This window comes from Saccopteryx leptura, chromosome 5 (assembly GCF_036850995.1).
Source record: "Saccopteryx leptura isolate mSacLep1 chromosome 5, mSacLep1_pri_phased_curated, whole genome shotgun sequence".
Classification (NCBI taxonomy): domain Eukaryota; kingdom Metazoa; phylum Chordata; class Mammalia; order Chiroptera; family Emballonuridae; genus Saccopteryx; species Saccopteryx leptura.
This window is the reverse complement of record NC_089507.1, coordinates 120,805,409-120,818,370: the sequence shown is the minus strand read 5'-3', so window position 1 is coordinate 120,818,370 and position 12,962 is coordinate 120,805,409. Positions and strand designations below refer to the sequence as shown.

Below are 12,962 nucleotides of genomic sequence, written 5' to 3'. Positions count from 1 at the left end.
CATTAATGTGAACATTTTTACTATGAATTATAAATACATATATAGGTCTATCTCCATTTACAAATAGTTTGATCAAATAAAAGTAATATCAGAAAAGATTTTCAGAAGGTCGAAGCGTTTGCAGGAAGAAAAAGATGGTAGTAGTTGGCATACTTTTGAATAAAGATAGCAAAACATATACTTTAAAAGTGGATAACATATTTGGATGTACAAAAATAAGATCTGTGTATACTAGCATTTAAGCACAGGAAAAATTCATAGTCACTAACTTACCACCACTATTATTTTTGTGTTCTTCATCAACATAAGTCAAATTGTTATTATCTGTTTTGTTCTGTGGAACACTTGCTTCTTCCTATGAAAACAAAATAAAACAAAAATCCAACTTTACAAAACTGTTATATTCATTCACTTGCTCAGTCACTCAATCCTTCAGTCAGTAAGACAGCAAACATTGACTGTAGGCATTAACCTGGGAGAGGCTAGACATATAAATAAAAGGCTTTGCCCTGCATTCTAGTAGGGGTAGAGCTGCATGAAATCAGTAAGAAAAGCATCATTTGCCCGTTTTACAACTGAAGACACTAAACTACAGCAAGGGCACAAAAGAGACAACAGTGTTGTCACTGGGAAGCTCTGGAAATGAGAGATTTATCTCGAAAGATACATTAAGTGCAGAAGGAGGGCGTGAAGGACATTCTGTAAAGGGCAGCATGAGGAAAAGCATAAGGTCTGAGACAACGCAGTGAGTGAGGGTTCCATAGTCACGTGGGAAAACAGGACTGGTGAAAATGCGATGGAGAGAGGACACTGGAGAATCAGAGCTTAACCTAAAACTCGCGTATGAGTTTACCCTCGTGGAATGGCCAGTCACCAAATGGGCAGGGGAGTTACATCATCACAATACACTTGAGAGCAGTCACTCTGGCAGCAGTGCAAAGATGAATGTGGGGGATTCAAACTGGAAAAGAGTATTTCAGCCTGACCAGGCAGTGGCGCAGTGGATAGAGCGTCAGACTGGGATTTGGAGGACCCAGGTTCGAGACCCTGAGGTCGCCAGCTTGAGTGCAGGCTCATCTGGGTTGAGGAAGTGCCCACCAGCTTGAACCCAAGGTCGCTGGCTCCAGCAGGGGGTTGCTCGGTCTGCTGAGGGTCCGCGGTCAAGGCGCATGTGGGAGGGCAGTCAATGAACAACTAAGGTGTTGCAATGCGCAATGAAAAACTGATGACTGATGCTTCTCATCTCTCTCCGTTCCTGTCTGTCTGTCCCTGTCTATCCCTCTCTCTGACACACTCTCTGTCTCTGTAAAAAATAAATAAATAAGTAAACAAATTAATTTTTAAAAAAAGTATTTAAAAATAAAAAAGGAGACAGTAAATTACTGCAGTAAATAAATTACTGGTCTAAAAACTGGTAGCAGGTGAGTGACTAGATGTGGTGATTTCAGGGAGGGCTGGAGTTGGGATGTTTCGTGCCTCAGAGCTGCCGTTCATGAGGATGGAGAAAAAGACAGCAGAGGTTAGTGAGTCAGGAAACAGAAAAGAGCTGGGCAATGTCCTCAGTTTGGCACATATCAAATTCAGGCCGCCAGGGAGCAGAAAGACCTAGATAAATACACTTGAAGTAAAAATAGATGACTGTATTCAAGAAATACATATGATGTTAAAAGATTGATACTTGTAAAAGACATAAGCTGATATAATTTAATAATGCAAACCTACATAGAACTTCTGAAATTTTGAAAGAGTAGGGAAAAATAAACAACACGGGATATAATTTTTTAACTACACATTTTAAAATTTCTTTCAACAATATAAAATACCCTTTATAAATTATGCAAACATTTTCAGGTTATTTTAGTAATAAGTATTTTAAGTGTAATAAAAAAAAATTAATGGTAAAATACCAATTCACAATTTTAGAAGAAATTTCCTTTTCAAAAACTAATTTTAAAAGAAATATTTTCAATTATAGAAGAAAAATACTTATGTGATTATAGAATTATGAGGCATTTTAAGTACCACTATGATGTATGAAAGATATATAAACCTATTTAAAAATATACACGGTTTTCTTTTCCATGTCAATAGCACACTGATGGCTCTAATTGCCTCTCTACTCTACCTACGATGGTAGTTAAAGATGTATAAAAATATCTAGTATTAAAACTAACTACACTGCCTAGTTGCTTCAGTGTATAGAGCATCAGCTCAGCATACAGGTTCAATCCCTGGTCAGCGCACGCATGACCAGTGACCATCTGCTTTTTTCCCTCCTTCTTCCCCTTCTCTCTCTCTTTTCCTCTTGCAGCCAGTGGCTCAACTAGTTCCAGCATCATCCCTGGGCACTGAGAATAGCTCAGTTGGTCTAAGTGATGGCCCCAGACTAAGGTTGCAAGATCGATTCCTCTAGGGGTGCATGCAGAATCTGTCTCACTAGCTACCCTCTTCTCATTTAAAAAAAAAGAAAGAAAAAAGGATAAACAAACTAATAAAACCATGACTATCTAATTTGAATACTTAAAAGTCTTCAAATACATTTATGATTATCAAGGAGGGCTGATGAAAAAGGGGCTGAAAAATCAAGTCACCAGGACGTCTGGCACTTAGATATGAAAGAATTTTCATGTTAGGTTTAACAAATATGAACACTACAATTAATAAAGTTTCTTAAGAATAATATGAAATGTACCCATTGTTGGAGATATTTTAAAAAGTCATTTTTCAGAGATAATCTGTATACTGTTGATAATCTTATTATTTTATAATAGCAAGCACTTTTATCAGAAAAATATCATAAATTGTGATTTCATTCATTTGATATGAGCACATGTGTCCATTAATTGCATATGTTATTAGGAAAAGATCAATCAGAACCTAGGTCTCCAGGGCTGGGTGAGCTGCCCACAGTCTTGCAGCTGGGAGGTGGTATAGAGACGGCTCAAGGCTGCCCAGCTCCCAAGCTCATGCTGGGACCACATTCTGCTCTGCTGTCCTCTCCCTCCTGCTCCCATTTCACAACTTCCTCTCGTTTGTTTCTTCCTTTGTTCCCCAATCCTGAACAAGTTCTAAAGTGAAGCACTGTGACAGGCACTCAGAGAACATGGACAGGGAGTCTGCAATAGTCTGTGGCCTCCCAGTCCTGCTCAGTCTGACCCTGCCCTGGAGGAGGCCACAGAGCAGAGCTCAGAGATGTTCCATGTATCACTGTTTATAATGGCGACACAACCAACTCTCCCTCCATTGAGGACAGAATAAATCATTCATGTAACTTCTGCACAATATAAATCTTTACAGCCACTGCAATAAAGTAGCTGCTTAGAGAACAATGTTAACTGTCATGTTTTAAATGAGCCCATTTAATAATGGTTTTAAAATGTAAAACATGATCTGATCTTAATCAAAATGGTTTTAGCATTTCCCATTAAGTATGATGCTAGCTGTTGGTTTGTCATATATAGTTTTTATTATGTTGAAGTGTGATCCCTCTAATCCCACTCTGCTGAGAGTTGGGGACAATACGCGAAGAATCATGGGGATAAAACATTTAAAATAAAACAAAACAACTTACCTTTGTAACATCAATGACTACTGAAGACATGGGAGAAGCTGTGAGAAAAGGTCCAAGCGATGACAAGGTGGGTTGAGAAAAGCCTTGGATGTTTTCTGATGTGTTGGGAAGGGTTTCAACCATGTCTTCATTTTCACTATGAAAAGTACGGTCTTCACAGAAGGTACTATTTTCTGGTCTCACAAAGGGATATTTTCCTTCTACTACAATAAAGAAAAGTAAAGAATACATGAATATTGCAATAACCTCAAATCTGGGAATAACACAAGAACAGACAGTCTTCCAATAACTTACTGTTTTTTTGGGATTGTCGAATAGCAGTCATTAGCTTTGCTAAGCTTGGTTTCATGACATTCTGGAAAAAAATCATATCTTTAAGTATTAAATTTGATAACAGTAATGATCATATGCACCATTACTATGTGATCTCATTAAAAAATGGAGTCATTCCATAAACTAACATACATTTTTTTTCCTGGGATGAGGATTATGAGACATAACATAGTAAGCCCCAAAATGTTAACTTTTTACCCCTAAATGATGAATATTATCTAAATACTATGAAATCCATGAGATTATAAAATTTATCCCTAGGTAGTTCAGAGTACTGCTGCAAGAAATTAATATTAAGAAATTTAAATTACTCGTTTGTTAAATTTTGTAATGTGTTTGCATAATTTATATTTACATGAACTCTCCTGTGGGGGGGGGTATGACAGTTTAGTTTTAAGTAGCATCTTATTTAGATGTGTTAGAATTGCAAACAGTACAAAGTTGCTTCTATTCTGTTTATCAAAAAGCTAAGAAGAAATGATTACTTAAATTCAGCTCCCTCCAAGAAAGGAAAGAAAAGGAAAGGAAAGGAAAGGAAAGGAAAGGGGGAGGTGAGGGGAGGGGAGGGGAGGGGAGGGGAGGGGAGGGAAGGGAAGGGAAGGGAAGGGAAGGGAAGGGAAGGGAAGGGAAGGGAAGGGAAGGGAAGGGAAGGGAAGAAAAGAAGAAAAAAGACAAGACCAGCCCTGCGGACAATGATTTACAAATGCAAGCCACACACATTAAATAGAAAGCTATGACCAAACATGTTGACAATGGAGGAGAGAGGCACTGAAAAAACAGGCACTGAAGAAATGTTTCTGCAAGGAAAAAATAATCCTGGTGGTACATCAAGAAAAAAGGGTGGGCCTAGCGTGCGGAGGACCCGGGTTCGATTCCCGGCCAGGGCACACAGGAGAAGCGCCCATTTGCTTCTCCACCCCTCCGCCGCGCTTTCCTCTCTGTCTCTCTCTTCCCCTCCCGCAGCCAAGGCTCCATTGGAGCAAAGATGGCCCGGGCGCTGGGGATGGCTCTGTGGCCTCTGCCTCAGGCGCTAGAGTGGCTCTGGTCGCAACATAGCGACGCCCAGGATGGGCAGAGCATCGCCCCCTGGTGGGCAGAGCGTTGCCCCTGGTGGGCGTGCCGGGTGGATCCCGGTCGGGCGCATGCGGGAGTCTGTCTGACTGTCTCTCCCTGTTTCCAGCTTCAGAAAAATGAAAAAAAAAAAAAGAAAAAGAAAAAAGGGTGGGGAAAGAGAAAGAAAGAGAAAAAATGAAATCTAATCAGTTAACCAAGTATATGCTTAATACAAGAACAAAGGGAAAGTATAAGTACAATATAATATGTAGAGAAAAATACATAGAATTTCAGTACAAATGAATATATTTACAATATACAAGTAGTACATCAGTATTCTTAGGAATGTACTATCAACAAATGCATTTGTTTTATATTGTTTATTATGTTATTTAAATAAATGAATTTTATAAAATTATATAACTATATTACAGCAAACATAAAATATAACAGATTATTATATACATTTTTATAAATATAAAATTGTGTGCATATATGTGTGTGTGTGTGTGTGTATATACATATTTTTTTTAAGTGAAGGGGGGGCGATAGACAAACTCCTCACATGCACCCGGACTGGGATCCACCCGGTGACCCCACCAACAGGGTTAATGCTCAGCCCATCTGAGGCCAATGGTTGCAACTGAGCTATTTTTGGTACCTGAGGCGGAGGCTCCAAGGAGCCATCCTCAGCACCTGGGGCCAATGTGCTTGAATCAATTGAGCCATGGATGCCGGAGGGGAAGAGAGAGAGAGAGAGAAAGAGAGAGAAAGGGGAGAGGGGAGGGGTGGGGAGAAGCAGATGGTCACCTCTCGGTGTGCCCTGATTTGGAATCAAACCTAGGAATCGAACTTAGGACTTCCACACGCCGGGTCAATGCTCTACCACTAAGCCAACCAGCCAGGGCCAAAACTGTATATATTTTAATGTATAATAAAATATATAAAATTTTTATAACTATATAAATATATACAATTAAAAAATAAATATTTTACATATAAAATGTAAAAAAACATATAAAAATACATACATAAAATAGAGGCTTTTGGTCATAGTATATCCCTAATAATACTGATTTGAATTACTCTATAATTCTTTCTTTTTATATACCACTAAAATAGTTTAATTTTCTCACTATAAGTCATTCAATTATTTCAACATAGTCAACTGTACATTTTTACAACAAAGAAAGAAAAAGGAATATTCCCAACACATCCATTTTCTACTTGGAAAGAGAACTGATAATCAGAATTCTATGAAAAAATGTATGGCTTGAAAAGATACTTTTAATGGAACATGAGATGGGTCTAAGAAAAGGTTAAAAAATTTTAGTCTTAAATTACAAGCTCACAATTGAGGATAGTAAAAAATATATGATAACCTTGTTTCTAGTTTACCACATATTCTTCATCCTTTCTTCCTTATGACATATTTCCTCATCATAACTCAATTGAACTTATCTATCCTAAACACTAAAAGGGAATATTGTAGTTAAGTACTTTTCTAGAAATTAAAAACATTTAATTAAGACACTTGATTCCTAATATATTACTTCTAACATTTCATTACACAGAACTCCACTTGTCTGTTCATTTATACACATTCAAAAGTATAAAAAATGCTTCTGACATGCAAGACCTTATTTCCCAGGACATGCACAATTGTGTTTCCTAACCTCCAGGAGCTTATAGTGGTACAGGGATTTAAAGTAAATATTTAACTAACTATAATAATAAAAATTTGAAATTTGAACTTTTAAAAGGTGATACAAAGCTTTGGGTAAATATTTTAAAAAATATAACAGAAAAATTTGTTTCTTGGTTTCTGGTCAAGATGGCAGAGTATGTAAATGCTGTTCTTGACTCCTCCCATGACTACATCAAAATTACAATTAAACTGTAGAACAGCCACCTTTGAGAAAACCTGAGGACTAGTTGAACATAATTCTTATAACTAAGAATATCAAAAGAAGCCAAGTCAAGACTGGTAGGAAGGATAAGAGGTAAAATGGACTGGTCCTACACCCATGTGTGTTGGTTAAGAATCAGGAAGGATATCTCAGCTGTTATTCACAAGCTGCTGGCCTTGGTTCATGATGTGGACTCCTCTAAAATCTCTCAAAGGTTCATGAACTCCAAACAAGCAGCATCTGGTCTTGGCATGCCCTGTAACTCTTGCTAAGCCCCAATAGCAGCCAAACCCGATCACAACATAGTATCTCCCAGGAACTTCAAGCCAAGCACAGGCAGCTACCAACACCATGTTATCTAATAAATGAACACAGGACTTGAATAGACATTTCTCCAAAGAGGATATATAGATGGCCAACAGAAATATGAAAAAAGATGCTCAACATCACTAATCATCAGAGGAATACAAATTAAAACCAATTTGTGATATCACCTCACACCTCTCACAATGTCTATCATCAATAAATCAACAAACAACAAGTGTTGTAAGGATATGAAAAAAGGGAACCTAGTCCCTTGGTGCACTATTGGTAGGAATGCAAAATACCGCAGCCACTGTGGAAAACAGTACAGAAGGTTCTCAATAAATTACAAATAGCACTACCATATGACACACCAATCCACTTCTGGGTATTTATTTGAAGAAAGCCAAAACACTAAATCAAAAAGATAAATGCATCCCTATGTTCACTGCAGCATTATTTACAATAGCCAAGATATGGAAGCAACCAGTGTCCACTGATAGATGACTTGATAAATACGGTGGTACATATATAAAATGGAAGATTACTCAGACATAAAAAAGGATGAGGCCCTGGCCAGTTGGCTCAGTGGTAGAGCGTTGGCTTGGCGTGCAGGAGTCCCGGGTTTGATTCCCGGCCAGGCCACACAGGAGAGGCGCCCATCTGCTTCTCCACCCCACCCCCTCTCCTTCCTCTCTGTCTCTCTCTTCACCTCCCACAGCCAAGGCTCCATTGGAGCAAAAGATGGCCCGGGCGCTGGGGATGGCTCCATGGCCTCTGCCCCAGGTGCTAGAATGGCTCTGGTCACAACAGAGCGACGCCCCAGATGGGCAGAGCATCGCCCCCTGGAGGGCATGCCGGGTGGATCCCGGTCGGGCGCATGCAGGAGTCTGTCTGACTGCCTCCCCGTTTCCAGCCTCAGAAAAATACAAAAAAAAAAAAAAAAAAAAAAAAAAGGATGAGATCTTATCATTTGTGATAACATGCACAGACCTAGAGGGTATTGTGCTAAGTGATATAAATAAAAAAGAAAAGACAAATAGTATATAATTTTACTTATATGGGGAATCTATAGAACAAAGTAATGGATCAAATTAATAGAAACAGAAAACAAACTAATGGTAATCAGGTTGGGGGGGTTGGAGAAAAAGTTGAAGAGATAAACATAAATTGGTAGTTACAAAATAGTCATGGGGATACAAAATGCAGCATAGAGAACAGAGTCAATAGTACTTAACTATGTATGGAGTAGGGGATTCTAGACTTACTGGGGAGATTACCTCGTAATTTATATGAATGTCTAACCACTATGCAGTACACCTGAAACTAATATAATATTGAATATCAACTATAATTGAAATAAAAAATATTAAAAGCAAGAACAAGAACAAATTTCTGAAATTTTACCAGATAGTTATTAAGAATTTCTGTTTCTAGAGCTGTTGATTATTTTAGGCAAAACAGGCATTCTTTTTTTAAATTTTTTTTATTTATTCATTTTAGAGAGGAGAGAGAGAAAGAGAGAGAGAGAAGGGGGGAGGAGCAGGAAGCATCAACTCCCATATGTGCCTTGACCAGGCAGGTCCAGGGTTTCGAACTGGCGACCTCAGTGTTTCCAGGTCGACGCTTTATCCACTGCGCCACCACAGGTCAGGCTCTTTTTTTCTTTTTTCTTTTTTTTTTGTATTTTTCTGAAGTTGGAAACGGGGAGGCAGTCAGACAGACTCCCGCATGCAACCGACCGGGATCCACCCGGCATGCTCACCAGGGGGCGATGCTCTGCCCATCTGGGGTGTCGCTCTGTTGCAACCAGAGCCATTCTAGTGCCTGAGGCAGAGGCCACAGAGCCATCCTCAGTGCCCGGGCCAACTTTGCTCCAATGGAGCCCTGGCTGCAGGAGGGGAAGAGAGAGACAGAGAAGAAGGAGAGGGGAAGGGGTGGAGAAGCAGATGGGTGCTTCTCCTGTGTACCCTGGCTGGGAATCGAACCCGGGACTCCTGCATGCCAGGCCGACGCTCTACCACTGAGCCAACCGGCCAGGGCCAAAACATGTATTCTTCAATTAAATAAACAGTTTTAAGTAGACTCAATGTAATGATTTAGAACACAGTGAAATCCCTTTGTACAGGCCTGGAGAAACAATTTAAATTTTTAAATTTATAATTTTTATAATATAATTTCAGTTCAAATGTAGAAGCCAGCTTAAAAATACAGTAAAAACTCTCCTAACAATTATATTACACCAAAATAAATACAGTAAAAAAACCCAACAACCCTATATATTACATGATACACACTTTTGGAACTGAGAGGCAACAGGAAGATTTCTGATAATTACAATAGTAATTGGATCTATTACGAATTTATTTAGGCATGAGTATTATAAAAGTCAGGTTGGTATGATTTAAAAGTCACGTTAAATATCTTTATCCTTGGCCTAATTTCATATCTCTTCTACTGTGGGAAACTTTTCCACAATAAAACTTTTCTATCACTATATATTCTCTAGTCCAGGGGTCCCCAAACTGCGGCCCCTTGAGGCCATTTATCCAGCCCCCGCCGCAATTCCAGAAGGGGCACCTCTTTCATTGGTGGTCAGTGAGAGGATCACATTGACCATCTCATTAGCCAAAAGCAGGCTCATAGTTCCCATTGAAATACTGGTCAGTTTGTTGATTTAAATTTACTTGTTCTTTATTTTAAATATATTTGTTCCCGTTTTGTTTTTTTACTTTAAAATAAGATATGCGAAGTGTGCATAGGAATTTGTTCATAGTTTTTTTTTATAGTCCGGCCCTCCAACGGTCTGAGGGACAGTGAACTGGCCCTCTGTGTAAAAAGTTTAGGGACCCCTGCTCTAGTCCTTCCTCTTTTTCAGCCCCAACTTAAGTACTTGAATTAAAGTTTAAAAGAAAATTCAACACATCATATTTCTACAAAAATGGTTTGCTCTGACCAATTTTTATTACAGATAAAAACAATGAGCCTGACTAATGGTGGTGTAATGGACTGAGCTTTGGCCAAGGATGCTGAGGGCACCAGTTCAAAACACCAAGGTTGTTGGCTAGAGTGTGGGCTTGCCAGCTTGAGCACAGGGTCATTGACATGATCCCAAGGTCACTGGCTTGAAGCCCAAAGTCACTGGCCTGAAGCCCAAGGTTGCTGGCTTGAGCCCAAGGTCACTAGCTTGAGCAAGGGGTCCCTGGCTAAACTTGAGCCCCTCCCTGCCTCTGTCAAGGCACGTATGGGAAGCAGTCAATGAACAACTAAAGTGAAGCACCTATGAATTGATGCTTTTCATCTCTGTCTTTCTTCCTGTCTCTTTCTAAATAATAATAAAATAAAAAACAATGATAGGTAGACCACTACTAAATTTTAAGAGTAAGAACTACACAAAACTACATTCAGAGCAGAAAAATTAATTTCATGAGGCAACACTTTACCTTGGTATCAAACTCGAAGTCTTCATCGTCTGATGGAGGCCAGGAATCATCAATGTCAGGTTTGCTGGAAAGCCGTTAAGAGTGAAAATATACAAAAATCAATCAATCAATCAATCAATAAGTGACTTCATTTCTTTAAAAAAGCAACCAAGAAAAATGAGTAAAAGGTCAGCTAGCTGTGGACTAAAGGAGCTTTCTTGATATAATTAAAATTTGGCCTCTGTTTAAAAACAACTTTTAGTGATCTATTTCTCTCCCACCTCTCCCAGCCTATGAAATAGTCAACGAAGACTCACTCTAAGTTCCTGTAACAAAGGGTGACAGCCAATATACAGGCAAAGCCTGAAGTTAATCTGTTTTCACCAAAAGTCCTGAAGGCTGAATTGAAAGTCCAATAATTTGCTGACATGGCTATTGCTTCCTGAAATGGAAAAAATCTGATGACCTAAATCCCGGAGGAAAGATATACTGTTTTTTCTGCACTGTCTGTCCTTGGTTCAAAGACTGATCTATGTCCTTCAGAAATGGCAATCTTGATTTTTTTTAGGATGGAAAGTGCTTATTGAGGTGACTCCATTTCATCCTTTTACACTTTTACAGGGAGTTCCTTGAAATGTTTAAGAGTTAAGTGTCAGAGAACAAAGTATATGACGCCTGCGTTCCCAGCCCAGATCTCCCTTCTGCAGGCTCCAAAGCAGTCTCCAAACTTTAAATCCTCAGCCTCAAGGCACTGACTCCAGATACAAGGATAGGTTCAAATGACCCCAAGTAGGAGCTCTCTAGTTCCCTGCTCCTGGAAAACAAGCTAAAGGGAGTCTCAGCCGTGACTCGTACCATAGGCCTGTTACCAACCACCCAACTCCATTACTGACTGGACAGCCAGTCCCACCCAGCCCAACCTCCAAGTACGTGGGAAGGACATCAGCTAAGAGGGAGAAGAGGCAGAGGTGAGGAGACACCTGCCGCACCACAGCCCTATGTAGCTCAGCAATCTCCTGTCTCCTAGGACTCAAGGGGATCTAAGCCCCAATCTGTAAGTTGAGGCGCAGGTAGATGACACCACAGTCCTGTTTTTGATAAGGGAAATCTTCCCAGTGGCTCAAATTATTGTAAAACCTTTCAATAGAAACCGAATTTTGCTAGTTTTTCCAATTAAGCAAACAAAAGAGCAGCAGCCTCTTCAGGACTCCCTAAATCCCTTTATTTTAATCTGCCTTTCTAGACAACTATCAACATCCTGTGGCCTCCCTTCTTGTAACTTATCTTTAACTTGTCATAAATCCCAATATTCGGACCTCTTTTCCCTCATCTGATCTCTCATCTCTTTTCAAAAGCCCATATTCCTATGCCAACCCCGTGTTGTTCTTCTTAAAACTTGGCTTTCTTGCTAATTCCATCCTTATTTTCTTCCACTGCATTCACTAAACCCACTCCCCTACTTTTCTGTTATTAAAACACTCACTTACAATATGACAAAGGAAATCTGAATTTACATTCATTTTCCACCATTTACAATATCCAAATAAGTCACTTTAATCCCTTTGAGTTTCAAATTTCCCATGTGAGTAACCATTTGGCCAGGATGTTAAACACAGGCTGAAGTACTAAGGGTGTTTTGATGAATGAATCACTAAGATTCTTTAAACTGAAATTCTATGTGCTTTTGATTCTGTCTATAGAAAAATGGGGAACACATAGCTTGCAAAGTAGGAAAAAATAACACAATAAGAGAAACGTCAAGAACAGCAGCAAAAAAAGTTAAAAAAAATTTAGTCATGAAGAAAAGACTAAGAGAAAAAATTAAAAACTTGATACAACTAGGCAGTTAGTAGCCTAAAGGGAAAAACCATACTGAGAAGTTAGTAAGCAGAGAAATCAACTAAAAATATCCTCTAAATAGATGCTGAATTTAATTAACATAACATGGTCTATACATTGATATTCCTCCATCATAGAAAAATAACTCATTTCAAGGAGAACAGATATCATTATACCGAAAAACACTTGGCTGATTAGGTCTTCCTTAGGTAAACTCTGTGGTTCTGTGGCCATAGCTAACTGAGATGTGCCTTTAAGTCTTTGATGGAGAAAACAAGGTACTAGTTTTCACTGCTGTTGTCAAGTACACTAAGACAAAGGCTTGGGCTAACTGGGCTCAGCAAAACTCTCACAGAGTTACCACAGTTAGATCTGGCTTTCCGAGTTGATCTGAGCTGCATCTCTACCCTGAGGCCAGTGCTGCACAGGCCCCTGTCAGTGTATGCTGAGGGACAATAGATGGATTTGGAAGCTAAGTTGACGGTCAAATCATGGGTCAGCCACTTGTTAAGTATGGGATCAAGGGTCAAT

The 12,962-nt window shown here is 39.3% G+C and overlaps 1 protein-coding gene across 2 annotated transcripts in view; it reads right to left on the bottom strand.

The window, feature by feature from the left end:
• Positions 1 to 12,962, bottom strand: part of ANKRD26 (ankyrin repeat domain containing 26) — a 103,232-nt gene that overhangs the window by 54,214 nt on the left and 36,056 nt on the right. For both annotated transcript variants that reach the window (XM_066387250.1, XM_066387251.1), the window contains exons 8-11: positions 10,614 to 10,677; positions 3,866 to 3,926; positions 3,572 to 3,774; positions 274 to 355 (exon numbers count right to left, since the gene is read on the bottom strand). In XM_066387250.1, coding sequence (XP_066243347.1) covers positions 274 to 355; positions 3,572 to 3,774; positions 3,866 to 3,926; positions 10,614 to 10,677 — 410 coding nt within the window. The remainder of the gene's footprint in view (positions 1 to 273; positions 356 to 3,571; positions 3,775 to 3,865; positions 3,927 to 10,613; positions 10,678 to 12,962) is intronic.